Genomic DNA, 26663 nt, shown 5'->3' with positions numbered 1-26663 from the left:
GTGTCCTGAGATAAAACCCCTACTAATTATCAGTTTGTGTATTGTTGCTTGAGCTCCCCAGTTCCCCAGGCTATTGCAAGGCACACTATACGCGAAACGCAATTAGCTATTGTCGCAAAGAATACCACTCGGCTACGAAAGATATCTAGACACTTCTGATTTCTGTGGGTACCCTTTCATGCAGTATCTTATATTGCGACAGCTATATATGAACTCCTAAAATCTAGGCCTTCCTTTGCCAAACTACCCAACATATTATACTAAGGAGCAGCCCCACAACCAGAGTAATTCGAGTGGTATATATTTCCAAGACCGCTACGCCAAAACGTTGACCCAACGCTTGGTATAGGGCTTAACCTGACTGATATACCCAACTTATATATCAAAGATGTCCCGCAGGATTTGTGACTCCCATAACTTTTCCATGAAGATGCAAATTAGAAGCATGCTCCAAAATCGCGGTAGCAGAGATACAGCTTCTCTGGTGTTCAGATTTATCAGGGGGGGGAACAATATACGGCTGATCAGAAGGACAGGACAGTTCATGTAAGCCAGGGAACCTGTGACAAGGATGGAAAGCCCTGCTTAGAAATAAAGGAGGATTTCTGATCAGAAGGACGCTACATGAATATGCCAATCACTAAACGTACGAGCGGTATTGTCCCTACTGTGAAACTTCTTGATCATGTCGTACTGCTCTCAAGAAAAAGTCCAGTATAGATTGACTCCAAGTCTTATAACTACAAAGCCACTGCACGCGCCACTTAAATTAGTCGAGCATTCTGCAGAACCTGTCTCTAGTCATGTAGATATCTCTGACATGGGTTGTAATCTTGCATTTTGTCAGAGATCAACGCACGAAATTATAATCTTTGAAGGTAAAAGGATATATATTGTCCTAGGGATTTTCCTTTGGTATGCAGACACGCCTAGTTGATTATCATGTATCCGCACGTATAAGTTGCACAGCTATACATCGCGATGGTTCAGCGTACAAAGCAAACGTTTATATAATAGGATATATTGCACCCGCGAACTAGTATTTACAATAAGGTAAAGGGTTATCATTATAGATAGGCTTACTATGAGAAGACCTACATCATGCCACAACCCTGACATAACCAGGCTCCCTGAGAATATAACCATTCTAGCTCAGATAATACAAGACACCATCTTTCTATACTGAGTCAATTATAGATCCGACAACAGAAATAAGCCTGTGAACAAGATATCCTTGGAACGTATGGAACTTATAGACTTTTTTCTCGGGAACATCCCGACCAAATTCGAGCAGGTGACTTCAGGGAGCCCTAGTCCAAAAGTCACCAAAGCTACAAATTTTATGGTCTTTCGAGAGCTTCGGATCGTTATCACCGAGGGCTGCATCATATTCAGTGGTGGGATCATGCGGGACCCGTGGGTGTCGATAATGCTGCCATTCTCCGTGAAACCACCCAGCATATCGCGTCCTTCCCATGGATCGAGTATAAGAATACCCTATACCGCATGACAGCCTAATCTGAAGATGGTCTATGTCTCTTAAACCCTTTGTCAAGAAGGCACCTCACCTCTGTGGTTAGGATCGTCGCACTGTCGATTCGAAGGTCGTGGATTGTATGGCATGGAAGTCACATGATCTACAAGCCCTAGAGATCGATCACAGAAGGTCGTTCTCTTCCTACATCCCTTTCGTATATCTTGTAGGCTTGAGTCTCAGAAAAGTGATGGCAGAGATTGGTACCTGCGATGGTATATAGCCGGGATATACCTTGGGATTTGTTAGTTACATCACCTCGTCACTTGACATAATCTATTTCCTTCCTTCTAAAACCGGTCCGATAGACGCTCGTGAAGAATAATCTGACACTGTCTGGTACAATTTGTTAAGATATCAGTCAGGTTAAGCCCTATACCAATCGTTGTTCAATATTTTGGCGCCGCGGCTAAGATGTTACATACTATGATGAGTACAGTCAACTTGCTATTCCAGGTGTACGCCCTAGAACCAGCGCAGTGCATATCTAGTAGTCCAGGACGTATTGGTGTCCAAGAAACAAAAAAAGCTGCATCATTCTCGGGTAAAATTCGAGCGATGTAAGAAAAAACAGACATAGTAAGGAGAGAAATCAACCCGGTCAGTCGCAGTATTCCCCCTCGAACGAATAAAAGTACCTGTGGCAGGTAATCGGGACAGAACCTGCGAAATTGCAATCAGTAATCCGTCTCTCGAAAACTATAAACACGGGGATAGACGAAGATTTACCTCCCGCACAACCTGGCATGTTTAGTTGATCGTAGAGTTCCAGCTCAACCTCGACTTCTTCTGCCCCCGGGTATGTGAGCCAGGCTTTTGCCCCCTTCGTTGGGTTCTTTTTTGTTTTGTACTCGAGGGCGAAACCTTCCTCGCACTGGAACTGCGTGGTGCCCTCATTGTCCGTCTTGCTCTCGTCGCACACCTCGATATCGTTGTGCCACATGGTCCCGGAATGTTGGCCTGTGAGCCCAATGGAAGTTATGATGTTGACCTTGATGCAAGGGTTTACATCATCATCATTACCGTCATCGTCACCACCATCACCGTCACCACCACCGCCATCACCATCTCCTCCGTCATCTCCGCCGTCATCCCCGCCATCATCCCCGCCATCATCTCCGCCGTCATCTCCGCCGTCATCTCCGCCGTCATCTCCGCCGTCATCTCCGCCGTCATCTCCGCCGTCATCTCCGCCATCATCTCCGCCGTCATCTCCTCCGTCATCCCCGCCATCATCTCCGCCGTCATCTCCGCCGTCATCTCCGCCGTCATCTCCGCCGTCATCTCCGCCGTCATCTCCGCCGTCATCTCCACCGTCACCATCACCATCACCACCACCATCATCACCATCACCACCATCACCGTCACCATCGTCGTCACCGCCACCGCCATCGCCATCCCCAGGGTCACCCGGGTCAATATAGCAGACATCATCATCATCATCATCGTCGTCGTCTTCTTCTTCTTCATCGTCGCCCGGGTCCTCGGGATCTGACCAGTCATCTCCTTTCGGGCAGGTAACTCCGGGTACACAAGGATGGTCCACGCCCCCGCAGGCCTTCCCTTTGCACGGTGAGCCACAGCCTGAAGTACAAATGGGCCCCGGGCGACCAGGAGCCACGGTAACGATGGGAAACGGACCGCCGTACAACTTATTGTCATCGTCGTCGTCGTCGTCGTCATCGTCATCGTCATCGACATTGGTGGGATAAGGATATGGCGATATTGTGCGAGTGACCGGTGGATGAGACACCCCGGATTCGGACATGGGATTGGGATCGTTCGTAGTGGTCATAGGAGGCGGCAAGACCATCGGAATGGGGCTGAACGTGAAGCCAGAGCTCGAGTCGGTGGGAAAGGGCACCGGCCAGAATGAAATGGTCTGCGTTGTGATGGGTGGGAGAGTGATCACGGTTCGTTGAATCGTGGCAGTGACGGTCCAATCGATGGTCCAAGCAACCTCGAGTTGCGTGGTATATGGTTCGATCGAGATCACGGTTGGAGAGGGCAGGACGGTGGGAGGGAGCACCAAATTGCACGGTGGCCGGCAAAACACCTCCGGGGTCTTGTCATCCCAGATGGATGGATCGATGAGGACATCGTGCTTCTCGCCATCATCTCCTCCATCTCCTCCACCACCACCACCGTCGCCGCCATCGCCATCGCCATCGCCATCGCCATCTCCGTCTCCATCGTCTGGCTTCCAATCACAGGAATTGACATACGAATACACCTCCCCACTGATCAGGACCACCACATAGTCTGCTTTGCCATCTCCGTCCAGGTCAGCGTATACCACGGGACCCTGCCGCTCGACGCCCGTGGAGATGGTGCCCATGTCGATCCAGTTACTGGGCTTGCCAGCATCCGGGATATTTCCAGAGTTGCGGTACCCCTTGGCCGAGCCTCCGTCGTACTGAATAATGTACTCGGCCTTGCCATCCCCAGTGAGGTCGGCAAACCGCACCTTGCTGCCCGTCTCCCCGACGCCCGTGGCCACGGTGGTTCGCTGGCCCCAGATGCGGCCTCCGTCTTTTGGCGGAATATTCTTCTGGTTGAGCCAGCAATCGACCGCGCCGCCGTCAAAGACAACCAGATAGTCGGCGTATCCGTCGCCATTCAGATCGGCAAACGTCACCTTTCGGCCGGGCTCGCCGACCCCTTCGGAGATGACAATACTTGGTTTCCAGATCCGGTCTTTCCCCTGGTCTGGGATGTTGCCATTATTGAGGTGAGCCTTGACCGCACCGCCGCCGTAGACAACAAGAAAATCGGCAAGGCCGTCGCCGTTGACGTCGGCGAAGTGGATGGTGGCGGCTGAGAGATCTTCGTCGAGACCCGGCGCTATCTCGCCAATATCCTTCCAACCTCCATCTTTCTCATTCAGCCATGCGCGGGCACGGCCCTTGTCATCCACCGAGATGATATCGTCATAGCCGTCCCCATTAAGATCGGCGAACCGGAGGCTCGACCCTTTTTTCGCAACGATCCCCGTGTTCTTCCACATGCGGATGCTCCCGTCGTCTGCGACGGCCAGGAAGTCCGCGTTGCCATCTCCGTCCATGTCTGCGAACCGGATCATTTTGCCGGTAACGCCCTCGATGCCGGGGGCGATGGTGCCGAGTTCGTCCCAATTCTGGCCCGCCTTGTTGAGGCTCCCCGTGTTGCGCCAGGCGTCGACCGCACCGCCTTCGTAGACGACGAGGTAGTCTGGGAGACATTCATCAGTGACTAGCGCTCGACTTGATTCGAAGAGGTCGCTATCCCAGGAAGCAAGCTCGGCGAGGAGAGCTACTCACCAGCCTTTCCATCCCCGTCCAAATCATACAGCTGCGCTCGATTGTTCGGCACGCCCGCTGGCCCCGGGGCAATGTTAGTGATGGCCTCCCAGTTACGCTGGTCGGGATCCCGGCCATTGTTGTGCGTGTTGCGGGCCCAGTCCACTGCCCCTCCGTCGTGCAAGATCACATAGTCGGCATAGCCATCGCCATCCATGTCCCGGAAGTGGACCTTCTCGCGAGGTTCACTCAGCCCTGTGGCCCACTCCGCATCGAGTGACTCAAACTTCTTGCCGTTGGCCACATTCCTCCACACCTTGGCTGCGCCGTCCGCATACAGCACAATCATGTCCGCCTTGCCGTCGTTGTCGACGTCGGCCATGCGGATCATCTCCCCCGTCACCTTCTTCCAGTCGGGGTTGATTTTCCCGAGACCCGTCCACGGATTCTCGTCCGTACCTGTGTTGATCCAGGCCTGGACGTCGCCATTCTCGTGGGCCAGGATGTAGTCAGTAAGTCCGTCGTTGTTGAGATCCGCGAGGATAACCTTGTCTCGACGAGCGCCCTTGATCGTATCGATGACGGGCCCTTTCTCCTCCCAGTTTCGGAAGCTACCAAACACCTGGCCCCGGCTCTTCCAGTTCGCGTCGCCGCAATTGCCTCCGGTAGGATCCTCGATCCCGTTGCTATAGCCCAGCCCCATGCCGGGGAGGTCGTTCACGTCAACCTTGGCGGGGGCCTGGATCCATCCGCGCCGGTGCGCGTCAATAATGGCCTTGTACCACCCCGTAGCCATCTTCCGATACCCTTCTTCATTGGGGTGCTTCTCGTCCGATAGGTCTGCCGCCGTGATATCGATGGGCACAGATAAGATATGCTGACCGCCGCCCTGCTTGCGCTCGATAATGGCACCAAGCTTCTTGTTGAACGCGTCTGTGTTCTTCTGCATAGGTGGGTTATTCGCCCAGATGACCGGCGCGACCAGGACCGTCACCCCCGGCGACCCGTCGAAAGCCCGGTCAATGATGGATTCAATGAGCTTGTCCGCCTTGTCCAGATCCACCCCTTTGTCCATATTGTTGGTGCCCGCGTGGATAAGCACGATGTTCGGCTTCGCGGGCAGAGACAGCTCGATATACCCGCGAATATCAGCGAGGTACTTGCCACTGTGGCCCTCGTGGTTCGCGTCTCGCATGTCTCCATCCGTCAGACTCCCGATCATGTCGACCGTGGAGTCGGTGCCCTTTTGCTCGGCCAACAGCTTCTGACGGAGCTTCCCCCGGTAGCCGTTCCTGTCGGGGGAGCCGTTTCCCTTGGTGATGGAATCTCCCAGTGGCATGATACGGAGATCAGGGAGCTCCTTCTCGGCGGCTGCCAGAGACACCACCATTGCGATGAGGGCCAGCGCCCACGAAAGGGTGTGCCAATGCTGTCGGGAACGCATAGCATCGGTAATTCAAGACCCAGAAAGAAAAAGGAGGGAAAGAAAAACAAAGAATTCTTACAAACAGACGAAATTGTAAGCTATAGAGAAGCAAGAGTGTGGCGCTTGAGCTTCCTCCCTTGATATGTTATATTCTCCGTCCTACCTCGCAGTAGATAGTCGGGTATACACCGTAGAACAGCTTGCTTTCGTCTGCTGATTGCCGTGTTGGATCCATCTGGAGCTTTTTCTCGTCACTCCACCTCAAGATGCACTACACAGCCTCGATGATCACCGAGATCACCCGATAGTTCTCAGTATAGGAGTCGCTTTTTAGGCGTCCCAGACTGCATTCTGGTGCTATCATGTCTTCCACCCTCGTATTCTAGCGGGTATCAGGCACCCTGGAGCCAAGAATCTTGGCCCATCTTATGCCTTATTCCTTTTTCCCTGTCGACCTGGGAGCTAGTTGTGATAGGAAAAAAAACAACATGTTTCCGCCGCAGCAGCGAGAGGAATGAGCGAACGCCAGGAACAATCATTTTACCCGATCAGGTAACCCGGCGAGTCTATACTGCCACACATTTGAGTAAGACGCGCTGGTTGTTGGGCGTCCTGCGCCGTTCGGTCAATATAGCAGCACGCCTATCACCTCCGGTTAGAATACGCCTTGTCCCCTGAGGAGGGGCCTCCCCCCAAAGCGCATGCGCTTTCCAAAGGGGATGATCAACAGAAGGTATGATAAGGCCATCAGCCAAGAAAGCAGACCACAAAAGGAGCAAGATGCCCTCCCCTCTACCTAGTGTGCTCCAGCAGGCAATTCTCCAGAATAGTCCCGTCAACCAACTATGAATCTCTCGCAGCTGCTTGCATGTGCCTGTATAGCCCTCTTTGCCGTGGCCGCGGACTGGCCGGGCCCGAAGCAAACGGAAATGGAAAATGGCGTGGAGGTCTGGAAGGCAAAGGCCCGAGAAGATAGGAATAGAGTGTACACGTACAAAGGTACATAGGGTCCTTAAGAAACCACGTCCGATCACAAGAAAGTGTGAGTTCAGGGTGACTGACGACGCTGACGCCTTCCCACCAGTCAATGACCTGAACGCGAGAGGCGCACGTCCAAAACTCGTGTACAACTGCCACAAAGTTCCAGCACTCTGCGCCAATGCTCGAACCAGGTTGAACGGCGAAACAAAGACAACGAGACACTATGATGCGGATATCTCGAATGGACGCCATGACGCTCGCCGAGACCAGGCCTGTCCAAACAGGTGGATTGAAAGCCACCAATGCCCTGAGCCCAACCAGCCAGAGGACTTTTGGTACTACATCACCAAACTTAAGAAGTTTGGTCAAAGGAAAATCGAGATGATGCAGGATAAACAACCAGACGGTACAGAAACACAGGACCCGGTCCAGTTCGGCCAAGCCAAGATAACGTACGATCCGGACGGAACCATCAAAAAGACCTGGAGCATGATTGGTGCCAGGTTTACTTGTGACGAATGGCCTGCTGCATCGTATGTCAAATCTTCCTCCTCTTCACTCGTTCTTTCTTTGCTGATGATGGCGATTACAGCTGGATTGAAGGGGGCCAAGGAGCGAATACTTACTGTGCGTTCTCCTGCAATCTTCACCTGCGTCCGCCATACTCATCAGTGCTGTGTCTATGTAGGCTCGCCAACTCGCTTGTGTGGTAAAAAAAAAGTGCGGCCTTTGAACACAGAGCAAGACTGGCAGGGTCAGGCTCATGGGACGATTAAGGTGGGTGACTGAGCCAGTGAGGTCCTCTGACCAGGTGCTGACAGGCTTCAAAATAGGAATGGTACGATTCATTCTATCACCAATGGGCTAGGAATATACAAGATGACCACGACGTCAACTACGAAATTTTCAAATTCGACTTTGAGATAGTCAATGATCCTGGAAGTAAATTTGGCACCTGGCTTGAGGCGCTGGGGCGCAAAAGATACTGCTATCCCAAGGGGAATATTGACAATGACTGCCAAAAGGAATGGGATGAGGATCCTGATGACCTCTTTAGACGAAGATGACGAAGATGACGAAGATGACGACGAAGAACTTTGACAATGAGGCGGCCTCTACGCTGTCGTGAACCCGTCTTTTGGTCTCTGTCTCTTTGCATGTCCGTGTTGTATACAGAGACCTAAGTTGAAGGAAGCTTTATGAGTCATCTGACAAAGTCTCAAATTGAACAATAGGACATACCTACTACAGGAAAGAATGAGCTTCTAATCATTTTAAGCTCTGGCTGAAATTTCATTGTGTGTCTACTTTACATGGCGGTCAGAAATGAGTAGTTACCTGCAAGCTTAAACTCGGTGGATTCCTAGCGTAGCCCTGTGGCCCTTCGAAGAAACAGATATGACCTCCACACCACCGTCGGGACTATAAGGGCGAGATCTTCCTTCCGAGACAGACAGCACTTACCACGCATACCGCATCCACGCCGAGAACTACAAGGATAGGAAGGAGGTGAAGAAGAAGGTGATGAGAGAAACGCCTTATCTGCGGATCAATGGCAAATAGCAGGTCAGAGGAGATTTAGTTAAGTCGCTGATTGAGGGAAACAGCCTTGCTGATGTTCAATCAGCCGACGCTGTACATCATTGAAAAGAATTCAGCTCAAGGCCCATGGATTCCTCCTTCTACCGCCCTCAATGGGGCGATCAGGCTGGGATTCAAGCACAGTGCGGCACTGTATCGCGAAGCCTCCTCTTGGCGACAGCCCGGGGCTCTTGGCTGAACGCCTTGCAGGTACTCCGCAGCAAACAGGCATGGATGGAATCCTGGCTCCATCTAGTCCGCTCGCAGAACCAGCAAGCGAGTGTCTTGATAGTGATACAGGGCGGGGTGGATTTTTTGAGCCCTGCATAAATGTCTCAGCATAGGATGCAACCTTCCTCAAATAGGCAATATCTCAACTGAAGATCACCCATTGCCCTAGTTTCAAGAGCTTAAATAGCTGATTTGCATGTCGGGTAATATCAGGCCCCCAACAGGGAGAAGGATGGCAGTCTCCATTAATTCCTCATCAAAGCACGATGTCGACTACTGTGCAGCACCTTCGCACGGACTCTACCTCGGCATGCATCCTCCACTGAGTGGTTTTCCTGAAGACGCACACCAGAGCCATTGACCTTCTGCATGTGTTTGCTGGGGTTCGTTCTGCTATGGAGATTGACGGTATTCTTGAATCGTGGTAGACGCTTGAAGTTCGTATAACCCGAACGAGTAAATGAGTCTATGTATAGGTTAGATTCTATCATGTATTCCATCGTCTACTTGGGAAAAAGAGCCTCTAGAAGAGATGCAAAGCTGCCTCTCACCGCGACTTTGCCATGGAATGATCGGCAGGAGCAATGCTTTTCCTAACTCGTCGTCTGAAATAATAGCAAACTAAGAATAAATACTCAGCCCTCCAATAGATCACTGATCACCTACTCGAGAGCGCCCTTAACATAAGGGGTCGGGATGGGGTCATCCGACGACTGGAATAGATCCGCCCCATGATACCAGGGACGCAATCCTCGATTCGTAAAGACGCCGCCGTAACAGGTGAGCGCATCCCATGCGCACGTGCTGTCAAGGGTCGATTCATAGATTGTATCGGCAAAACGAAGCCCAAAGAACTTTCGCAGCATGTGTTCGGCAAAACAGAACCGAGAGTCTGGGAGTCTTTGACCGTTCCCATGGGAGTTGGGAATCCCGCCTACCGCGCTCAGTATGGGAAGGAACTCGTCCATGTACTGGAACCCGAGATAGTTGCTTTCTGTGGGCGTCTTGCTTTCAAGGCCGGGCAGAGCTGCGGTCGCGGTCACATGGGTCTCGTCCCTGACGGTAACCTGTAATGGGACGAAAGACCCGAAGAAGATGGCGAAGATGGAGGGAAGATTCTCGGAGGTTTCCTTGGTCTCCTCCTGCCTTTCTCGTGGTGAGTCCCAGATAAACTGCTGGGGACTCTGTTCATTCAGGAAGATGAATTGAAGAGTCTGATGGAACAGAGCCTCCGCATGGGAGGTCTCCAGAGACTGCGGATTATGGATCGGTGCATATTGTCCAAAGGTCGAGAAGAGCGTCGGGGGCGGAGACCAGTCTCCTCTTCGACCGGGCGGCGGAGGCCTCATCGGTGGATCCAGCAGTGCCCTCTTTCTGCTCTCCTCCACGAACACATCTTCCAGGGGCTGGAAGTAATTGTCGCACTGGCCGCCGTCCGGGATGTGGTACGCAGGGACCGTGGAGAGATATCTCCGGTCACTATCTGAAAACCAATCGGCTGTTACGTCGGCGAGGTCTTCGCCGCTTTCCATGATCGTGATGAAGGCCGCGAGAAAATCTGCGGGTCGGGCCCCCCAGACAATGGGAGCCAGATACGCCCGGTAGAGGATGGCACCCGCAGTCAGATGACGGTAAATGGCTCGACAAAACTCCTCTCGCCAGACGCTCCACGCGAAACGGGCCCATTTGATAGGCCCCGCGTTGCACTGGTCATCTGGCATGGAAATAAACAGATCCTCGTCCGATGCCAGCATTTCACTTTCCAGGTATTTGGCGAGCTTTTGTAGGCTCTGGACCTGTTTCAGCTCCTCCAGCGAGGGCCGACGGACCTCACCACTCAGCTCCGAGACCGGAAATGGATCCGGTGGGAGCTCTCCCTTGAGGAGGGCATCTTTGGCAATCTGGGTTGCCCGGATCTGCGCGCGCTGGGATCAATGCCAGGTCCGTCTGGGGAACATCGTCCGGAGGGGAGGCTTACCGCTACGATCGCATCAGTCCAGCCTGGGATTTCGGCTCGTCCAACGTGCCAGAGAATCGCGGGCTTATTGAGCTCCCAGGCCAAATGGATCCGCTTGCAGGTTAGAATCAGGCTGCGCAGCTGGCGGAAGGAATCACAGTTCTGCAGGATGAGAGCCACGACCTCCTGCGGCAGATAGGCGACAGATTTCATGAGGGGGGTTATGGGATAGTCTGTATGGTTGATCCAGTAATGCTCGACGATCTGGTTAGTACTGTCGGCGTGTCGTGCAGGAGGTAGCGCGGCGAGTGGAAGACTCCTCTATATAAATATATACATGGGCTGCGCCCCCGCAGGCCCCACAGAGCTTCTGGTTAGGCCCCAGCCCTGCAGTCCTAATGGCACGATCGCGTCTATTTGATTGGATTTTCTGGGCAGAGCAAGGATTTAGTACTTATCTCCCACGGTAATGTTTTCTGTTCGTGTGTTTTGTATATATATATATCTGTTTGGTTGGCATTCTTTTGGTACCATCTTTCCGGTTCATTCCTGGTTCTAGTCTAGAAACAGACAACACGAGAACCAACAGCATAAATCAATAAAAGTTGCAGGATACCAGATCCGAAACGTTCTATATAGTACAAGAAGGGGTAGATATCCAGTCAAAGAAAAACTAAAATCAAATAAAGAAAATAGGCTTTATTGTCGTTCCTCCAGCTCCACAAACCCATCCTCCTCCTCCTCCGACGTTCGTCTCGCGGGGCCACCCCCTTGTCGGTTTGGACGAGCAGGCGCGGCCGCTGCCCCAGCTGCAGCACGCGACTTTATCCACCACGGCGACGACCGGGAGCCTGCCCACTGCAGGAAGCGCCACAGGCGGTCCTCCAGGATATCGGCGGGGGGTCGATCGGGACCGCCGAGCGCAAGGGACGGCGGGTTGGTGGCAGCCAGGGCTTGTTCTTCGGCTTCGACCTTGAACTGGTACTTGAGGCAGTCCTTGACGGTGACCAGGCCGGTCAGACGACCGCGGTGTTCGACGAGGATGACGCGCGGGCCCATCTTCTTGAAGATCTCCATGACGGTCTCGAGCGGCAGGCGCGGATGCACCGTCAGCGGTGTGTGGTCTGCGTAGCCGCTGAAGTCGACGTAGTGGGCTCCTGAATTGTGCTGAATGGTGTCGAAGGTTTGCGGGGGGGAGAGGTGGGTGCGGGAGATGGAGGTGGAGGCTCGTCGGGCGGCGGACGCGTCGGCAGCTTCTTTGGTGAAGACGCAGCGTGCGGTCGGGGAGAGCATGCCGTCTGCGCGCGCGCGGTCGATGGCGTACCGTAGTTCGGTGCGGCCGATGTAGCCGACGAGGATCTTTTTGGTGCGGTCTTCGACGATGGGGAAGCCTTGGAATTTGTTGTCTCCGAGAAGGTGCTCTGCTTCGCGCACGGGGAAGTCCGATGCGGGTAGAGAGACGGGGTCGCTTGTCATGGCGTGTGAAACGGGCACGTTGAAGACGTGGTCTTTCTTGTTGTCGAGGAAGGGGAAGCCGTTGGACCAGATCATGCGGTCGGCGATGCCTCCATTTCCAAACCGGTCGCTCACGGCTTTGGTGATTCCGACCACGATCTATACGTGTTAGTTATGAGATAGAGTCTCTAGATATGCGAGGACGTACCATCGTGGGAAGGATATAGGTCAGGGCGCCGGTCAACTCGAACATGATCACCGTGACGGAGATAGTGAGGTGCATAATCCCACTCAACGCCGCAGCTGCTCCGAGAAATGCGTAGGTCCCTGGCGTGATACAAGGGACGTCGGGTTCGCATGCCGCGAACAGTCGCGAGTCAGGGAAATGTTCGTACAATACTTGGACGAGAATCCCGACTAGCCGACCAAAGGAGGCACCAATGGCCATCGAGGGCACGAAGATCCCCGCAGGGACTTTGCAGCCATAAGAGATAATGACGAGGAAAATCCGGAGGATGGTAGCAATCCCTAGGGAGCTGACCATTTCCCATCGATATGTCGAACTAGACTTTGGTCAACGATGATCAGAGTCGTGTTTGGTCGGGATACTCACTCGCAGAGGCCGTGATAATCATGGCCGCCGTCACATTCCCGGAATAGAATCTCCATCATTTCCGTCATGTTGATTTTCAGGAACATGTTCGGGTAGCAGATGAGGGCTGTGATGGCCGCCAGCACCACCGCTTCCACGACGGGAAACTGGGAGAGGTATTTCTTTCGGAACGCTTGCACGCGCAGATTCCATTTGATCACCAATGCGCCATACAGACCACCAAAAACGCCGATAAGCACGAAGAACATCAGCTCGAAGAAGTGCCAGGTGCGATCGTACTCGACCTGAAACATGACCAGCTGGCCCGTCCGGAAAGGATTCATCATCTAGACAGCGTATTAGCCACAGGAACCATCTTTCTACCACACGTATAGCGACATACAGCTAGCACTCCAATTGCCACCAGGGCGCAGAAGTAACTCCGCCATAATGTTTTCAGCGGGAAATACGATGCCATTTCCTACGATCCAGTCAGTCAGCGCAGTGGGTGGATCAGGATCATCCGGATATACTCACCTCCAGCGAAAACAGCACGCCGCCAATTGGGCTACCAAAGGCAACGGCCACACCAGCCGCCGCAGTCGCGGTCAAGACCTCTCTCGTCTTGGACGCATTGCGCTTGTATTTGCCGAAGAGCCGCGAGATGACATTACCGGCACAGACGGCGAAATGGACGCTGGGGCCCTCTTTTCCCACCGACAGACCAGACGCGATAGCCAACGGGAGCGCAATCGACTTGATGAGCAGCGTCCATCCACCCAAGAACCCTTTCATGACGAAACCCGCGATGATGCACTTTATCTCGGAGATGCCGGAACCTGCGGCATACGGGGCGAATGTTTTGACCAGGACGGCCGCGACGAAGGCAAATAGAACCTACAGAAAAAGGCATCAGTTTTTAACGGTCGGGATGACCACGGGAGAGATGACGTACCGCAAAGAATACGTAGAAGACGTAGTTGAATAACCAGAAAGGCGTCCAAAGCTTCCACTCGGGACAGCCTGCCATACACGACAATCAGCAACCTGCCAAAACCCGCACCAGAGTATTGAGTAGCCCACCTGATTCTGCACCCCAGCAGCAAAACTGTTCGTTGAGGTAAAACGCCGTCGTACAATGGCCCAGCTTGATGTCAGACAACCACTCGGTGATGATATTCAAAAAGCCCGAAATCAACCCAATCACCGCGCCCACGATTGTAATAACAAGCCACGACTGACCCGCATCGTAGAGCTCGCGCACCATGCGCCTCCACCCGAACGCGCCGTCCTTATCCCAGAACCCGAAGCCGTCTCGTCGCCTGGCCCGCCGTCGCAACTGTTCATGAACCGCATCCTGGACCCAGTCGATTGTCGTAAAGTCTTCATATCGTTTGATCTCGCTGACCTCTTCGGTAATCGTCGGGGGAGTCACATTTTCCCTGGGGGGCTCGGTCGGAGAGGAAGGGGACAGACGCGATAACCTCCTCCAATCCCGTCGCTCAGACAGGACCGAGGGGGATCGGACGGAGGTTGAAGAGGTGGGGAACGAACTCATACCATGGGCTCACTAAGCGACATGAGCATAGTCGGAGGATGGAGTAAGAGAGGCGGATCGGAGGAATAACCCAAGAAGAGTGGGGAAGAGAAGGGAGGAAAACAAAGCGTCCTCCATCTATGGAATCCGCTATTGATCGATTGCCGACGATGGATTTACTGCCTCCTTTATTCGGGATGCCGCCCACGTGAGACCACCTGACGACGCCTCCGCTTTGGGCCAACACCTTTACAGTACTGATGTAGATAACGTGTGCGTGCAGCTGAGGATATACCTATTGCAATACCTGGCACTACTGTGTAGTTAATTTACACCATCTATAATCCCCCCAAACCCTTTATTTGTGCATCTCGACCGGATCTGTTATGCAAGGATGGATGTGGATGACATAATTGATGCCGACCCAGCTCCAGCCAATAGAATGCCGCGATCTTATCGATGCGTCTGGACCTGCACGTGACCCAATGATCTGCGGTGCCTGAGGCCTCTTTTGGGCCGGAACGGAACAACTCACAGCGTCATATTGTGAGGTTGTTTTCTCTCTCTCTTTCCATCTTCAACTTCGGTTTCTCCCTCCCCCATCTTTCTCTGTCTGACCGCCCTGTTTACCCTCTATGATGGAGGGGTGATGTTTTAGTTCGTCGGTCTTTTAAAGGTCTCGCGATGAATACCCCAGGAGGTTTCTCGTTTCCTCCTCCCCCGCCGCCGCCTCCGACCTCCCAGCAACCACAGCAAGGTCAGCAATCCTACGGCCAGACCGGGGGGTATTCCGCTCAGTATGGATCCAACTACAATAATGGTCAACGGGGTGGGCGTGGTGGTGGTGGACACAGAGGTCGTGGCAGAGGATATGGCAATCGAGGAGGCCGCGGTGGGCATTACATGTCTCAGGCAGCAGCTCCGCCATCGACCGGTTATGCGCCGATGAACTATGCCGGTTATCAGCCGCAGTCGATGGGATCTCCTTCACCCGGTATGCCGACTCCGCAGTACAACGCCGCGACGCCGACACCCAGTTTCCAAAACGCTCGCAACCCGGCCATCCCATCTCCACAGCCCTACGCGCAGGCCCCTGCGGCCCACGCGGGACAGTATTCGGCCCAGCCGGGCTATGGGGCAGCGTATACCTCGCCCAATACACAGCCAGCAACTCCCTATCACGCCATGGCAACGAACCACCATGCGGCCCCGGCGATGCAATCGCCGATGATGGGCCCACCCATGCGCTGGGGGTTTGAACACCCGGCCCCATTGCCGGGAGGCTTCCCCGGGAATCAACGGGGGAACCACCGTGGAAACCAGCGAGGTCCACGGCAGGCAAATGCCCACCCTCACCATGCGGCAGCGGGCGGTAGACCAACGCACCAGCCCAACAAACGAGACCACAATTCGGCCTTTGGGAAACCCCCGTCGGCAAAGCCCCGGATCCCCGCCCCTCCCCCGGTTCCAAGCTTCGGAAGTCCTCTGCCTTCCAAGCCACCGCCCCCCGCAGACGCGACGCGGAAACCCAAGAAGAAGAAGAGAAAGCATAACCAGCTAGGGTTGACCCCCAAGACGGAAGAGCACGAATCTAGTGACGAGGAGGATGACGCGGACGAGGAATCGCGGCTTGCCTCGGGGGCCAGCGACGGGCCCGCCACGTTGCAGATCAGTTACCGAGGACGGACGTCCACATTGCAGAGCGCCGCAGACATCGCGGCCTGGATCGCAGAGCGGAAGAAAAAGTTCCCCACGCAGGCAAGAGTCGCCGAAAAGCAAAAGGTCATGGACGAGGCAAAGAAAGCTCGTGAAGAAGTGCAACGACAGAACCAAGCACGAAAGCAGGAGGCGAGACAGCAGCAGAAGGACGCGCGTGCCCAGAAGACGCATGAAAAGCAAAGCCGCGAGGAACCGGCAACCCCAGCTGGCGATCCCATCGATGCAGCGGAGAAGGCCAAACAGAAGGCCGATAAACTGCGGCGGAAGCTCATGAAGGAGCAGAAACGGGTGGAGAAAGCGGAAGCAGACGCCGAACGGGCTCGGCTGCGCGTCGAGCAGTTGCAAAAGGGGGTCGCAAGCGGCCTCGAGATGCGGGAAGATGCAACCCAGCCGGGTGCTGGGACTAGATTGGATACGGACCGAGCCCCTCCCTCCGACGACAATCCGGAGTCTACAATCGGCGTGGGCACAGGGTCTCTTCCCCAGAGCGCAACCAGCAGTGGTGTAACCCCAGGGGTCCCCGACGATGCGGAGTCCGTCATATCCTCCGACAGTTCCGACAGCGACGATTGGACCTCCTCCAGTGGCTCCGAAGAGTCTTCCTCGGACTCGGAGGACAGCGATGGTGATTCCGCACCCGAACAAGCAACCTCACGCCGCGAGGGACCCGAGCGCGTACCTCCCCCGCCCCGTGAAGCCAAAAAGGCAGTATGTCACAATTTCGCACGCAGGGGGCACTGTATACGCGGAAACAAGTGCAAATATTTACACGAGACGCCCGAACGCGGGGCGAAGCCAAAGCAACAGCCTGTCCCGGAGAAGCAAGGCCGGAAGGGACTGTTGCAGGCGGTGAGTTCTCCCTATTCCGTAGAAGATATACAGCTCGCTAACAGGGTTTTGTTCAGCTTTTGGACCGTCAGAAAGGAGACGACGACCGGAAAGTCATGGAGGCGATCATGTGGCTGGGAGAGAACGGCAAGCTGGACGCGCCGGAGGAGAAACAAGCATCTCAGCCGGCTGTTGTTGACAATATCACTACCACCAACAGTAACGATCCAGACCCTGGGGTTGGGCAGGTGGCTGATGAACCTGGCCCTGAAACCGTCCCCAGTGCCAGTTCGGACACCCCCGCAGCTACTACCGTCTAGCTGGGTTTGGCGTAGATAGATAGTTTATGCCTACAAATAATTACGTCGATATGATTACGGGACTTTGCTCCATGCTCCGTAACGTTGGACTCGCCGTATTCTTTGTCCTAGAGATTTCGCGTACACGATAGTACGGTTTAGTACATTGACTGACCAAACCCGAGGTTAGGTTTATGTACCTGTCGATCTATGGGTCGCCTATCTTTTATTGGTGGTGATATTCAGACATGTTCACTGAACCAGGAAAGGATTGTCATCGGTGCAGTCCTTGGGAAGTACATAGCTATATGTACACAGTATCTAGGCGTGACGCATGAGACGGGGGGGAAAGAATCAAAGAAAGGGTAAAAGAGGACACAGCACTAAAGCAAAAAAAAAAGAGAAAGCGCTTGATTTATTGGACTCCCAACAATTAGTTACTATCTATGAAATACACTCAAAAGAACCCGTCAAAAGACTACTCCCAATCCCAGCAACTCCAGTTCCCAACACCTATGCAGCTCCGTGCTCAAATACGCCTTCCTATGTCTTCTTTTTCTTCTTCCGGATGAGGTTCCCCTGGAGGACGTTAACCTCAGACGCCGCAGACGAAGACGACGGCTGCGGGGGCGGAGGTGACGACGACGGTGGTGCTATGGTAGACGGGGCCGTAGCCGCATCGCTCTGGCTATCCTGCGGACCATCCTCGACCTTCTTGCGCTTCCGGACGAGTCCCTGAGCTAGCACATTGCCGCTGGGCTCCGCAGCGGGGGTGGACGCGCCTGGCAAGACAGACTCGGACTCTGCTGCTGTGGTGGGTGTCTGTTTTCCGACGACTTGCTGCCCAACCCAGAGTTCGTCCGTTAGGGAGGCTACTTTGTCAGCCCATGCTTTGCTACTGGCGATGGAGACCTCTTCGTTGAAGAAGTCTTGATCGAGGAGGAAGTTGATGGCTGTTTTGTAGTCTTCTTCGCTGAGGACGGCGTGGCCTCTTCCTTCTGCGGGCCAGAAGAATGGGTTGGTCTCGGTGGTGGTTGGGGGTCTCTCTGCGGTCGAGGATGGGTCTTTTGTAGGTTTGGAGGAGTCGTGGGGGAGTTCTGATGGAGGTGTCTGTGATGGTTGTGGTGGTGCGGGATGCGAATCCGCGAGGGTCGGTTCGGTCGACTGCGATTTGTCTCCCGTGGTCGGTGCCGTCGCCGACGCCGTCTCGATAGGCACCGGTCGCGAACTAGTCATCTGGACCGAATTGACCATCCCCGGGGGATTGATGACCAGCCAGAGAAATCCCACCAGCCTACCCGCCGAGCACTCCTGTCTAAAGGACATCATTTCCCAAAACTGATCCAGCGACCGGACGCTGCGCCACTGGCCCGACTGGGCCGTCCGGGGAAGCTCATCATCGAGATCAGTCAAGAACCGGGTCTTAGGGTCGTCAGGGAAGCGTGGGACCAGACAGCGCGGCGGCGCACGGGGGTTATCGCAGAGCTGCTTGAGGGGATAGCTGTTCAGCCAGCGCGGGCGATCCTTGTCGTCGGATTTCGCAGTGGGAGGAAAGAAGCCGCGGGTTTCGAACCGGTCGCAGCCGGGGACGATCAGGAAGGCCGTGGCGGAGTTGCGGGCGGATTCTAAAACGCCCTTCTCGTCCGACCCTGACTCGGGCTCGTACTCCCGCAGGATCGGGTCCACCGCGCGACACCACCACTTTATCAGACCCCTGTCGTCCAGGACATGCTTGTTCGGGTTCTCGATGCTCCCCGGGAAGAGGTATTGGTTCTGGGCGCGCGCGAAGAGCGAGAGGAGGAGCCGGACGCCTGGGCGCTGGCGGGTGCGCACGAGGTAGGCTAGAAACGTGTGGGAGATGCGACGGAGGAGCGAGGCCTTGGGCGCGACCTTTTTCAGCTGGTCCAGGTAGCCGGTGGAGTCGGCCTTGGAGACGAAGATGGTGGTGAGATGCGCGGCGCTGTAGACGAGCACCTCGATGCCGAAGACGATGAGATCGGCGGTGCCGGACTCGTCGGACTCGACGGGCACGGACACGGACAGGAAGTGGTTTTCGCAGAAGGTCGGCTCGGGTTCTTCGCCTGGTGGAGCGGCGTACAGCGCGGCGCACGGGGTGGGCGTTGACGAGACATGGCGAATGGTCAGCTTGACCCCGGTGGGGAGCCCTTGGGCCAAGAGGTCCCCCAGATCGCCCTCGACGTGGGACATCGGGAATGCAGTCGGGTCGACCCTACAGACGCGGGGATGGAGGAATCATGCGCGAGGGTTGGTTCTGGAATTGGGCCTTGGATTTGCGCTCCTTTCGTGACGTCGATCCGACTTTCTGACGCGCTTCGACCCTTTTTTGTTCGCGCGAGGTCACGTGTTCTGTTCATCATTAACAAAGAAATTAACGGAGATTAACTCCAACAGGACTTGAGGAAGATATGAGAATTTCTAGCAATGGGTCTACTGTCTATATGTGGCTACAAATACATGGAATCGTCAAAAGTAATCCGCCACGGCCTCGAGGTCATCGGCGTTCAACAAAGTCACCCCCTCCTGCAGCAACAGTCTCCAGACCAGATTTCGAATTCGGACGGGGAAGTACGGCGTCTCCCAGTACCGCGCACCGATCTTTCTCTTCTGGGCGACTTCGATCTGTGCCCGAAGGGCCTTGAGCTGTTTGTCGTCCAGCACCGTATCGACGCTGTCCGCACCGAGATTCACCGTGCCGACGGCGTCTTTAAAGCTGGTCGACGCGATGGGCGAAATCAGCGACGTGATCGCCGCGTTCTCGGGCTCGTCGAGGGACTCGAGTTTGGCGTCGTAGAAATAATCCCGATCCTCCACGGGGCCGACCATGCTGAGCGGCGTGTCTCCCGTGCCGATGATGGTCACCGGACCGGTCGTGAGCGTCTTGTTGTTGGTGAGCGTGGTGAGATAGCCCTGTTGACGGAGCGGCTCCAGGGCGGATATCACGGCCTGAAACGTCTCCGGACCGGATGTCTTCACGTCGATGAAGAAGTAGAGTGTCTGGGCCGTGTCGGTGTCGAAGACCCCGCTGACTCGTGTTAGATTACGGGAAGTATTGGAGTTATCTGGAAGGACTTACTTCTTCGTAGGAGAGGTGAGAAAAGGCGTCTGCGGGTTCTGACGCTCTAGTACGTCTAGAATGGGATTGATGTAGAGCGACTCTAGGGTACGCTCATGCGTCAGAGAAGACTCATCATGGCCGACCTAGACGGCGTCAGAGGCTACTGTTCGGACGATATCTTGTGTTTTGATACGCACGTAAAGGGTGTCGTTGTACAGCCAAACATCGGCTTCGGTCGACATACACCCGTTGGAGAGGCCTTGAGACAGTCAGGGATGCTGTGCTCATTCAACGCTACCCACCGGGGTGACATACCGGTATAGAACGGAATATCCCGCCAATAGTCACTGAGAAGGATTAGCCATGCCAACGGAGGTACTATGCACTGTGTCACTTACTTGTGGGAATGGACAGGGATCTATAGCTCGAATCGAAGGAGCTTTAGTTTCTTGTTGCAAGTGCCATGGAATCCGCCCACTGCATCAATGGAGAATCACTCACCGGCAAGATCCCCCTCGTCAGATCCGTAGGATAATGATAATTGTCTCCGCGATGGGTGTTGTGTAGAATGGCCTGCATCTGCGTCGCGGCGGCCGATAGCGGCAATGCCAGCAAAAGAAGGGATAACATGGTTTATTATCACCAGACAGGATTGACCCAGTGACACGCTTTTCTTGAATAAGAATAGAAGAACAGAGGGAATCAGGACCACGATTAAGACATTTGACAGCGAGTTGGATCAAATAGAAAACAATGCATGGTTGTCGGTTCGGATTATATTGGTTTATGCACAGCAGTGCTGGTGCTCAGTCAGCAATCCCTTACGCACAGTCAACCAATCAGGATTTCTCTTCCTGCTCTCTCGGTGACTACATGAAATGTATAATTAAGGCACGGGATACTATTATGTTTGCATGCGTGTTATATCCCTCTGATCCATCTTTTACCAGAATTGACCTATAATTCAGATAGACAGAGGCCTCATTCAGGGTCAATGTGGGGTCAATGGGGTTATGCAGCCTCAGGCATCCTTCCCGCCTGAACAAACTGGCCGCAACAACATCAGAAACTCCTCATCAGATCAAGAAACATCCAGACAATCTCATTGTTCGCATTGCCTTGGATTCTCACTTAAATTCTTCTTGTTTTTACTCTGACAAGTCGCAGCTTACGGGGTATACTGGTCTCCTGTGGACTACTCCCAAGCTCTCCCGCGCGACCCCCGGATGACGTTAGACGAGGAGTGGATCTGAGCTCTCGTCTAATCTCGGCCGTATTTTGATCTCCGAACTAACAGGGGTAAGGAGAACAGAAGAAGTAAAAAGAGATGAATTTGAGTACAGTTCAAGGCCCAGGTATGGATTCGATCCGAGATCTGCCCCCTTTTCAGTGCGAGATAATTGATCGTTTCCGATAGAAAAGCTGAAGCAGGTCAAGGAGCTCCTGAGCTCACTGGAGGAGGACCTGAAGTCTAAATCACTGACTACCGCTCGTGAGTTGGGATAGACTGCATATACATGCAAAACCCGTCTAACTGACCGGTAGAGCGGGTGCAAACGCTGTTGCAATTGAGACAGCATGGCACTGTGCCAACTAATGCCGACCCCATTTACTCGGAGCATGTATGCAACGATGCATCCCCCGGCTTCTCTACTGGTTTATTGACTTTTGTCAGGGAATCGACATCCTCTCCAAGTATGGTGTGGAAGGTGAGACCGTAGATGTCCGTCGGGCAGCTCTGCGATGCGTCGCAAATGCCCTGCTTTTAGTTCCCCAGACGCGTGGTTACTTGATGGCCACTCGCCGGGGTGGACGTTTGGCAGAGATGCTCAAGGTACAGTGGACATTCCCTAGATCTGGATGTTTGTGGCTGACCCGGATAGTGTGATTCGTCTGATGACGAGATGGTGATCAGCCGCATCTTGTTTCTGTTGACGTACGGCACGAACCAGAGTGAATACGAACACATACTCAATCAGCATGGGTTGGGTGATAGTGTCTACTATGTAAGTACCCCAGTACCTAAACGGGCCGAGACCGATATTGATTCCGATGCCAGCAAATCGTCCGGCATTCCAAGCAGTTCCCCAAGTCCGGGAAGCCGGCCCTGTCTCAGATGGATGAGCTGGCCCTCATCGACACCCTGAAATTGATCTTTAATACTTGCAAAATCTCGGACTTCAAAAATGGCGAAACGGTCACGGGTTTTGAGAAGGCATTCTCCGCCTCTATCCCCTACATTTTCAAGATGATCAGTCGGATGGAGATCCCCGAACAGCCGTTGGACGGTCTGCTCAGCTACCTCATCAACTGCTTGACCGTCCTCGACCTCAAGAACGAGTCGGGCCACTCCTTCGACAGCAGCCCGCTGTTTCCCCCCTTCGATCCGAACTGCAATGTCGACCGACTCGTCCTCATCCTGGACCGCGCCACGGCCACGTACAAAGCCGAGGACCTCGAAACGAAGGCCGCTCCCCTCCTACACGCACTGATCATGATGGCCGAGATGGCTCCGGAAGGCCCGCGGAAGCAGATGCAAGCGCTTCTCCTGCCGGAGGGCAACGACCGGAGTGAGCCCATCGGCCAGTCCGACACGCTGCCGTCCCGGCTGTTGAAGCTGTCGACGTCGCCGAACAAGAACCTCAAAATCACCATCTCCGAGCTTCTGCTTCTCCTGTCGGACAACAATGCCGAAACGCTCACCCAGAATATCGGCTACGGGTACGCGGCGGGGCTGCTGGCCTCGCGCGGCATGGAGATCCCCCAGACGGCTGGCGAGGCATTCGCCACGAACGGGCCCGCGGTCAACCCGGTCACCGGGCAACGATGGGATGCCGAGCCGCAGGACACCGGGCCCCCGATGACGCAGGAGGAGAAGGAGCGGGAGGCAGAGAGGCTCTTTGTCTTGTTTGAACGGTATTTCTCCGGCTTTTCTCGGCTCGTTATAATCTGTGCATCGCTAACAATCTCTGCAGGGCCAGAGCGAATGGATTGCTCAACGTGGAGAACCCTGTCCGAGTGGCTGCTCAAGAGGGGAGACTGGAAGAGCTGCCGGATTCTGACAGTGACTGATGTATACTTGTGTTTCAGTATGATGCTGTAAATGTGGTTGGTCTCTTTCACAATGTTGCCCATATCAATTGGACTTTCCAGTGTTATTGCTTAACTCAGTACCTAGATAGGTACTGTTCAATCTAATATCACACCTACATAACTCTCGGGTGCCTAAATCTAAGAAAATCCTCAACTCACCAAAAACTAGAACAGATCCGAGTGTCTTGACACAGTGCTCGATTCAAAAAAAAAAAAAAAAAAAAAAAGTGGGACTTTTATCACTGAGCAACTGGTGTATATCCCCCAATATCCTTATTATAATGGGTATATCTGGGAAATAGTCTGATTGCCCTAACAGATTCCTATAGTGCAAGAGGCAGAAACAAGCTGAATTCTTCTAGCCAACTACAAATAAGCTGCATGGACAACTAACTATCTGTCATATCCGTTAACCAACAAGATCAGCTTGCCATAATCTTGTTTTATTGAGTTAGAACCCCAGGGTCTTTACATGCATCTTTCAGCATGGTTTTCATCTGAGAATAAAGTCCCTTATTCTCCTCTTCCCACCTTCCACCATTTGGAAACACCATCTTCCGTAAGCGATTCACCCAAGGACCCAGAGGCTTGTAGAAATCAGAGAAGTGCTCGTCTGTCATGCGAATAAAGTCACCCTCATGTGCTACAGCTCCTTTCTTCAGCTCGGCCAACTCCTCAAGATCCACGTAGTTCCATCTTTCGAATCTGCGCACAACTTTGCTCACACTCGGACCGTCATGGTGTATGCAGATCCAGAGAATAACCCAGAAGAATGATTCCAGGTCGTGCATAAATGAATGCTTCTCCCCTAAGAGTAGACCTATGGCCATGAATGCTCTAGTCCCTGTTTTGCCTCTTGCTCCGGAAGGTTGTTCACGTTGCTCCTTGATGGCAAGATCCAAATCGATTAGAAAGGCTGGCCATGAATGCTTTCCGCCATCCTTGTTGAGAATCAGGTTTCCGGTGGAGATATCTCCTTGAAGAAACCCCGCTTTCCTATGCAACGACTCATAGCCTTTGAATATCAGTATCAAGATTTTTGAAAACGCGGCATGTGCGTTCTTACCTTCTATGCATTCAGCAAACGCAGAGAGCATGGCGACACGCGACATTGCTTTGTATATAGGCACCCCATAATCACGAACAATAATGCGCCGATGCACCCTATTCTCCTCCGGATCGTGCTCACTTCTAGCGGGAGAGGTAGAGCAGGTGCGCTTAGTGGGCGGCTCGGCAGGGCTTAGATGGCTGGACGTCCGCTTCCGCCCAGCACTGCTGGTAGAACGGCCGGTTTTCGCGGATTCTGCGGCGGTATTGGGAGTAGTATTGGAGTGATCCTGGTGGTGTCTTCTAGCGTGTTTCAAATCAAGGCCTTTGCGCACGGCACCTTGAATATCATCATCTTTTCCATGAATTTGCACCGTGCCATGGTAATAATACCTAGCCACATTAATGACTTGTTTTTCGGCTGCCTCTCGCAGCAACTCCCCTTCATCCTCCCTTTCGGGGTACTGCCATGAATCCTTTACGACAAGCGGTTTGTCTGACTCATCTTCACGGTGAGCTTTCCAACAAGTCGTGGCTCGACCAACAATACAGGAAGCACCTCTCATTAGTCCATCAAGAAAGAGACGCTCTGGCTGCCCATCCCGGGTGATCTCGATAAATCGAGTCCCGTCCGAAGTGGAGATGATACTAGGATCATACCCTAATTCCTCATTGTTCATTCGAAGAAATGCCAGCATTGACATAACAAATCGAGCGCCTTCTGTGTTAATATCGAATGGTGTAGATGATGTAGCACCCACGCGATCAAACTCCCATAACCGCATGACGGGACCACATAGAGTAAATCCCAGGACGAATCGGCGAGTATCTTGAGCAGCGAAGACTTCCCTGGCATACCGCCCGAGATCTAGCCAGGTACTAGAGGTTGTATCCATCTTAGGGCTCCGTTTGAGTTCCCCCATGACGAGTATATGTGACCAGTGGGTCTGGTCACCAGTCATTTGCGAGGACCGGACAAATCCAACATCCAGTTTCCGAGCAGCTATAGAGCCTTGAAGTGGCTGGTGAGGCCATCCCAGAATACTGCGACAGTCGTTTGTTGTGAAGGCCTCTTCTGTCGCGATCCCGTTGATTTTGTCGACCATTGTGATTAACCAAGCCAGAACCTGTTTTTCTTCCGCGGGCTCAGGCCAACCCTGCCAGCCAGTCTTGTCAACAAATACAGGATCATCCCCTTCTTGGAGCCTTCTGAACACGGCAGCGGCGGCCTCCTCGAGACCCTCCACGGCAAAGTAGGCCCCATCAAACCCAGGTACATCGGTGTAGATTGAGCCAAGCTCCTCCCTCAACACAGCATCGATGTCATTTCGGTGTTCGTGAGAGTTTGAAACGGCGCTTGTGGAATGCGAATGCGGTGTTTGCCCAAGATAAGGTGGTGGCCGAGGCGGCGGGGTGGATTCTGCGGCGGCGGCGTAGACCCTCTCCCAAATGACCCCATCCGATTCTCGGTCAAGGATCGCGCCCAGCAATGGTACGAGCCGTTGGAAGTCGAACTCGTCCGCATTGATACTTGAGCTCAGTCTTGACAAGTCACTGAAAAGGTTCTTGCGTCCACTAATGGGAGGTAATAAACGAGAAGTCGGAAGGGTTTGCAAAGCCAATATCAAGTGAATTGATAGATCCTGACGAGCTATCTCTTCATTAGAGAGGCCCCGTTCATTGACTTGCAAGGATTTCTTACCTTCTGGGTCCAACTTCCGTATGGACTCAACGGAACATGGGAGTCCTAAACCCTCGCATACTGAGGTCAGGTCATCGCGAAAGGAAACCAATCCCTCGCCGATCGGCTTCTGTTCAATGGCCTCCGCTCTGGAAAGCTGGGCCATACTGAACTGGCAAAGCGAATGGGTCGCGTTTCTGTAAGAGAATTATGCATCGGAGAAAGTACATGGCATGCTCAACCGTAACCAGGCGAATGGGAATGCAAAGACAAGCGTCATGTACCTAAGTTGTTAAGCCATGTTTATCAATAGTATCGACCCACTAGGTATCGATTGCCGGATGTTAG

The 26663-nt window shown here is 53.6% G+C and overlaps 8 protein-coding genes across 8 annotated transcripts; 3 read left to right on the top strand and 5 right to left on the bottom strand.

The window, feature by feature from the left end:
* Nucleotides 1–2135: 2135 nt before the first annotated feature.
* Nucleotides 2136–6256, bottom strand: P168DRAFT_317447 (uncharacterized protein; the record flags this gene model as incomplete). Its single annotated transcript, XM_024840103.1, has 5 exons — nt 2136–2197; nt 2264–2525; nt 2579–3097; nt 3156–4744; nt 4834–6256. 5 exons carry the CDS (start codon nt 6254–6256, stop codon nt 2136–2138), a joined length of 3855 nt encoding a protein of 1284 aa, XP_024694536.1.
* Nucleotides 6257–7083: 827 nt separating this feature from the next.
* Nucleotides 7084–8521, top strand: P168DRAFT_326241 (uncharacterized protein; the record flags this gene model as incomplete). Its single annotated transcript, XM_024841102.1, has 5 exons — nt 7084–7237; nt 7323–7752; nt 7812–7846; nt 7908–7996; nt 8053–8521. 5 exons carry the CDS (start codon nt 7084–7086, stop codon nt 8284–8286), a joined length of 942 nt encoding a protein of 313 aa, XP_024694535.1. The 3' UTR covers nt 8287–8521.
* Nucleotides 8522–9577: 1056 nt separating this feature from the next.
* On the bottom strand, nt 9578–11201 carry P168DRAFT_303636 (uncharacterized protein; the record flags this gene model as incomplete). Its single annotated transcript, XM_024838780.1, has 2 exons — nt 9578–10956; nt 11010–11201. 2 exons carry the CDS (start codon nt 11199–11201, stop codon nt 9694–9696), a joined length of 1455 nt encoding a protein of 484 aa, XP_024694534.1. The 3' UTR covers nt 9578–9693.
* A 316-nt stretch (nt 11202–11517) lies between these two features.
* P168DRAFT_250939 (chloride channel protein) lies at nt 11518–14673 on the bottom strand. The gene is made up of 7 exons (XM_024834247.1): nt 14119–14673; nt 13991–14058; nt 13573–13932; nt 13439–13516; nt 13057–13382; nt 12652–13006; nt 11518–12602 (listed from the first exon to the last, which is right to left on the bottom strand). The coding sequence occupies exons 1-7, from the start codon at nt 14591–14593 to the stop codon at nt 11688–11690; spliced, it is 2577 nt and encodes an 858-aa protein (XP_024694533.1). The 5' UTR covers nt 14594–14673; the 3' UTR covers nt 11518–11687.
* Nucleotides 14674–15164: 491 nt separating this feature from the next.
* Nucleotides 15165–17498, top strand: P168DRAFT_326238 (CCCH zinc finger protein). The gene is made up of 2 exons (XM_024841101.1): nt 15165–17140; nt 17197–17498. Exons 1-2 carry the CDS (start codon nt 15257–15259, stop codon nt 17437–17439), a joined length of 2127 nt encoding a protein of 708 aa, XP_024694532.1. The 5' UTR covers nt 15165–15256; the 3' UTR covers nt 17440–17498.
* Nucleotides 17499–17825: 327 nt separating this feature from the next.
* Nucleotides 17826–21184, bottom strand: P168DRAFT_310084 (uncharacterized protein). Its single transcript, XM_024839366.1, has 9 exons — nt 20996–21184; nt 20893–20912; nt 20810–20841; nt 20692–20753; nt 20513–20637; nt 20118–20461; nt 18743–19583; nt 18120–18712; nt 17826–18071 (listed from the first exon to the last, which is right to left on the bottom strand). Exons 1-9 carry the CDS (start codon nt 21122–21124, stop codon nt 17962–17964), a joined length of 2256 nt encoding a protein of 751 aa, XP_024694531.1. The 5' UTR covers nt 21125–21184; the 3' UTR covers nt 17826–17961.
* Nucleotides 21185–21588: 404 nt separating this feature from the next.
* On the top strand, nt 21589–23704 carry P168DRAFT_303631 (synembryn). The gene is made up of 7 exons (XM_024838779.1): nt 21589–21849; nt 21912–21986; nt 22040–22116; nt 22170–22328; nt 22378–22500; nt 22554–23410; nt 23470–23704. Exons 1-7 carry the CDS (start codon nt 21822–21824, stop codon nt 23564–23566), a joined length of 1416 nt encoding a protein of 471 aa, XP_024694530.1. The 5' UTR covers nt 21589–21821; the 3' UTR covers nt 23567–23704.
* A 220-nt stretch (nt 23705–23924) lies between these two features.
* On the bottom strand, nt 23925–26586 carry P168DRAFT_250930 (protein kinase family protein). The gene is made up of 3 exons (XM_024834246.1): nt 26337–26586; nt 24654–26285; nt 23925–24602 (listed from the first exon to the last, which is right to left on the bottom strand). Exons 1-3 carry the CDS (start codon nt 26479–26481, stop codon nt 24031–24033), a joined length of 2349 nt encoding a protein of 782 aa, XP_024694529.1. The 5' UTR covers nt 26482–26586; the 3' UTR covers nt 23925–24030.
* Between the last annotated feature and the right edge of the window lie 77 nt (nt 26587–26663).

This window comes from Aspergillus campestris, assembly GCF_002847485.1.
Source record: "Aspergillus campestris IBT 28561 chromosome Unknown P168scaffold_4, whole genome shotgun sequence".
Classification (NCBI taxonomy): Eukaryota; Fungi; Ascomycota; class Eurotiomycetes; order Eurotiales; family Aspergillaceae; genus Aspergillus; species Aspergillus campestris.
The sequence above is the reverse complement of the archived record's forward strand: the minus strand, read 5'-3'. Positions and strand labels throughout refer to the sequence as shown.

Excerpts from the sequence above, each read along its gene's own strand:
- P168DRAFT_250930 (XM_024834246.1), bottom strand. The coding sequence starts at position 26,481 with ATGGCCCAGCTTTCCAGAGCGGAGGCCATTGAACAGAAGCCGATCGGC. Across the intron at positions 26,286-26,336 it reads ACGGAAGTTGGACCCAGAAG|CTCGTCAGGATCTATCAATT; the intron begins GTAAGAAATCCT and ends ATGAAGAGATAG. Across the intron at positions 24,603-24,653 it reads GTTTGCTGAATGCATAGAAG|GCTATGAGTCGTTGCATAGG; the intron begins GTAAGAACGCAC and ends TGATATTCAAAG.
- P168DRAFT_250939 (XM_024834247.1), bottom strand. The coding sequence starts at position 14,593 with ATGAGTTCGTTCCCCACCTCTTCAACCTCCGTCCGATCCCCCTCGGTC. Across the intron at positions 13,933-13,990 it reads TCTTCTACGTATTCTTTGCG|GTTCTATTTGCCTTCGTCGC; the intron begins GTACGTCATCTC and ends CTTTTTCTGTAG. Across the intron at positions 13,007-13,056 it reads GATTATCACGGCCTCTGCGA|TTCGACATATCGATGGGAAA; the intron begins GTGAGTATCCCG and ends ACCAAAGTCTAG.
- P168DRAFT_310084 (XM_024839366.1), bottom strand. The coding sequence starts at position 21,124 with ATGTTATCCCTTCTTTTGCTGGCATTGCCGCTATCGGCCGCCGCGACG. Across the intron at positions 20,754-20,809 it reads GGATATTCCGTTCTATACCG|GCCTCTCCAACGGGTGTATG; the intron begins GTATGTCACCCC and ends GACTGTCTCAAG. Across the intron at positions 19,584-20,117 it reads CGTCGGCACGGTGAATCTCG|GGCTCCCCACCGGGGTCAAG; the intron begins GTGCGGACAGCG and ends TCTTGGCCCAAG.
- P168DRAFT_303631 (XM_024838779.1), top strand. The coding sequence starts at position 21,822 with ATGAATTTGAGTACAGTTCAAGGCCCAG. Across the intron at positions 21,850-21,911 it reads GAGTACAGTTCAAGGCCCAG|AAAAGCTGAAGCAGGTCAAG; the intron begins GTATGGATTCGA and ends CGTTTCCGATAG. Across the intron at positions 22,117-22,169 it reads ACCCCATTTACTCGGAGCAT|GGAATCGACATCCTCTCCAA; the intron begins GTATGCAACGAT and ends GACTTTTGTCAG.
- P168DRAFT_326238 (XM_024841101.1), top strand. The coding sequence starts at position 15,257 with ATGAATACCCCAGGAGGTTTCTCGTTTCCTCCTCCCCCGCCGCCGCCT. Across the intron at positions 17,141-17,196 it reads GGAAGGGACTGTTGCAGGCG|CTTTTGGACCGTCAGAAAGG; the intron begins GTGAGTTCTCCC and ends GGTTTTGTTCAG.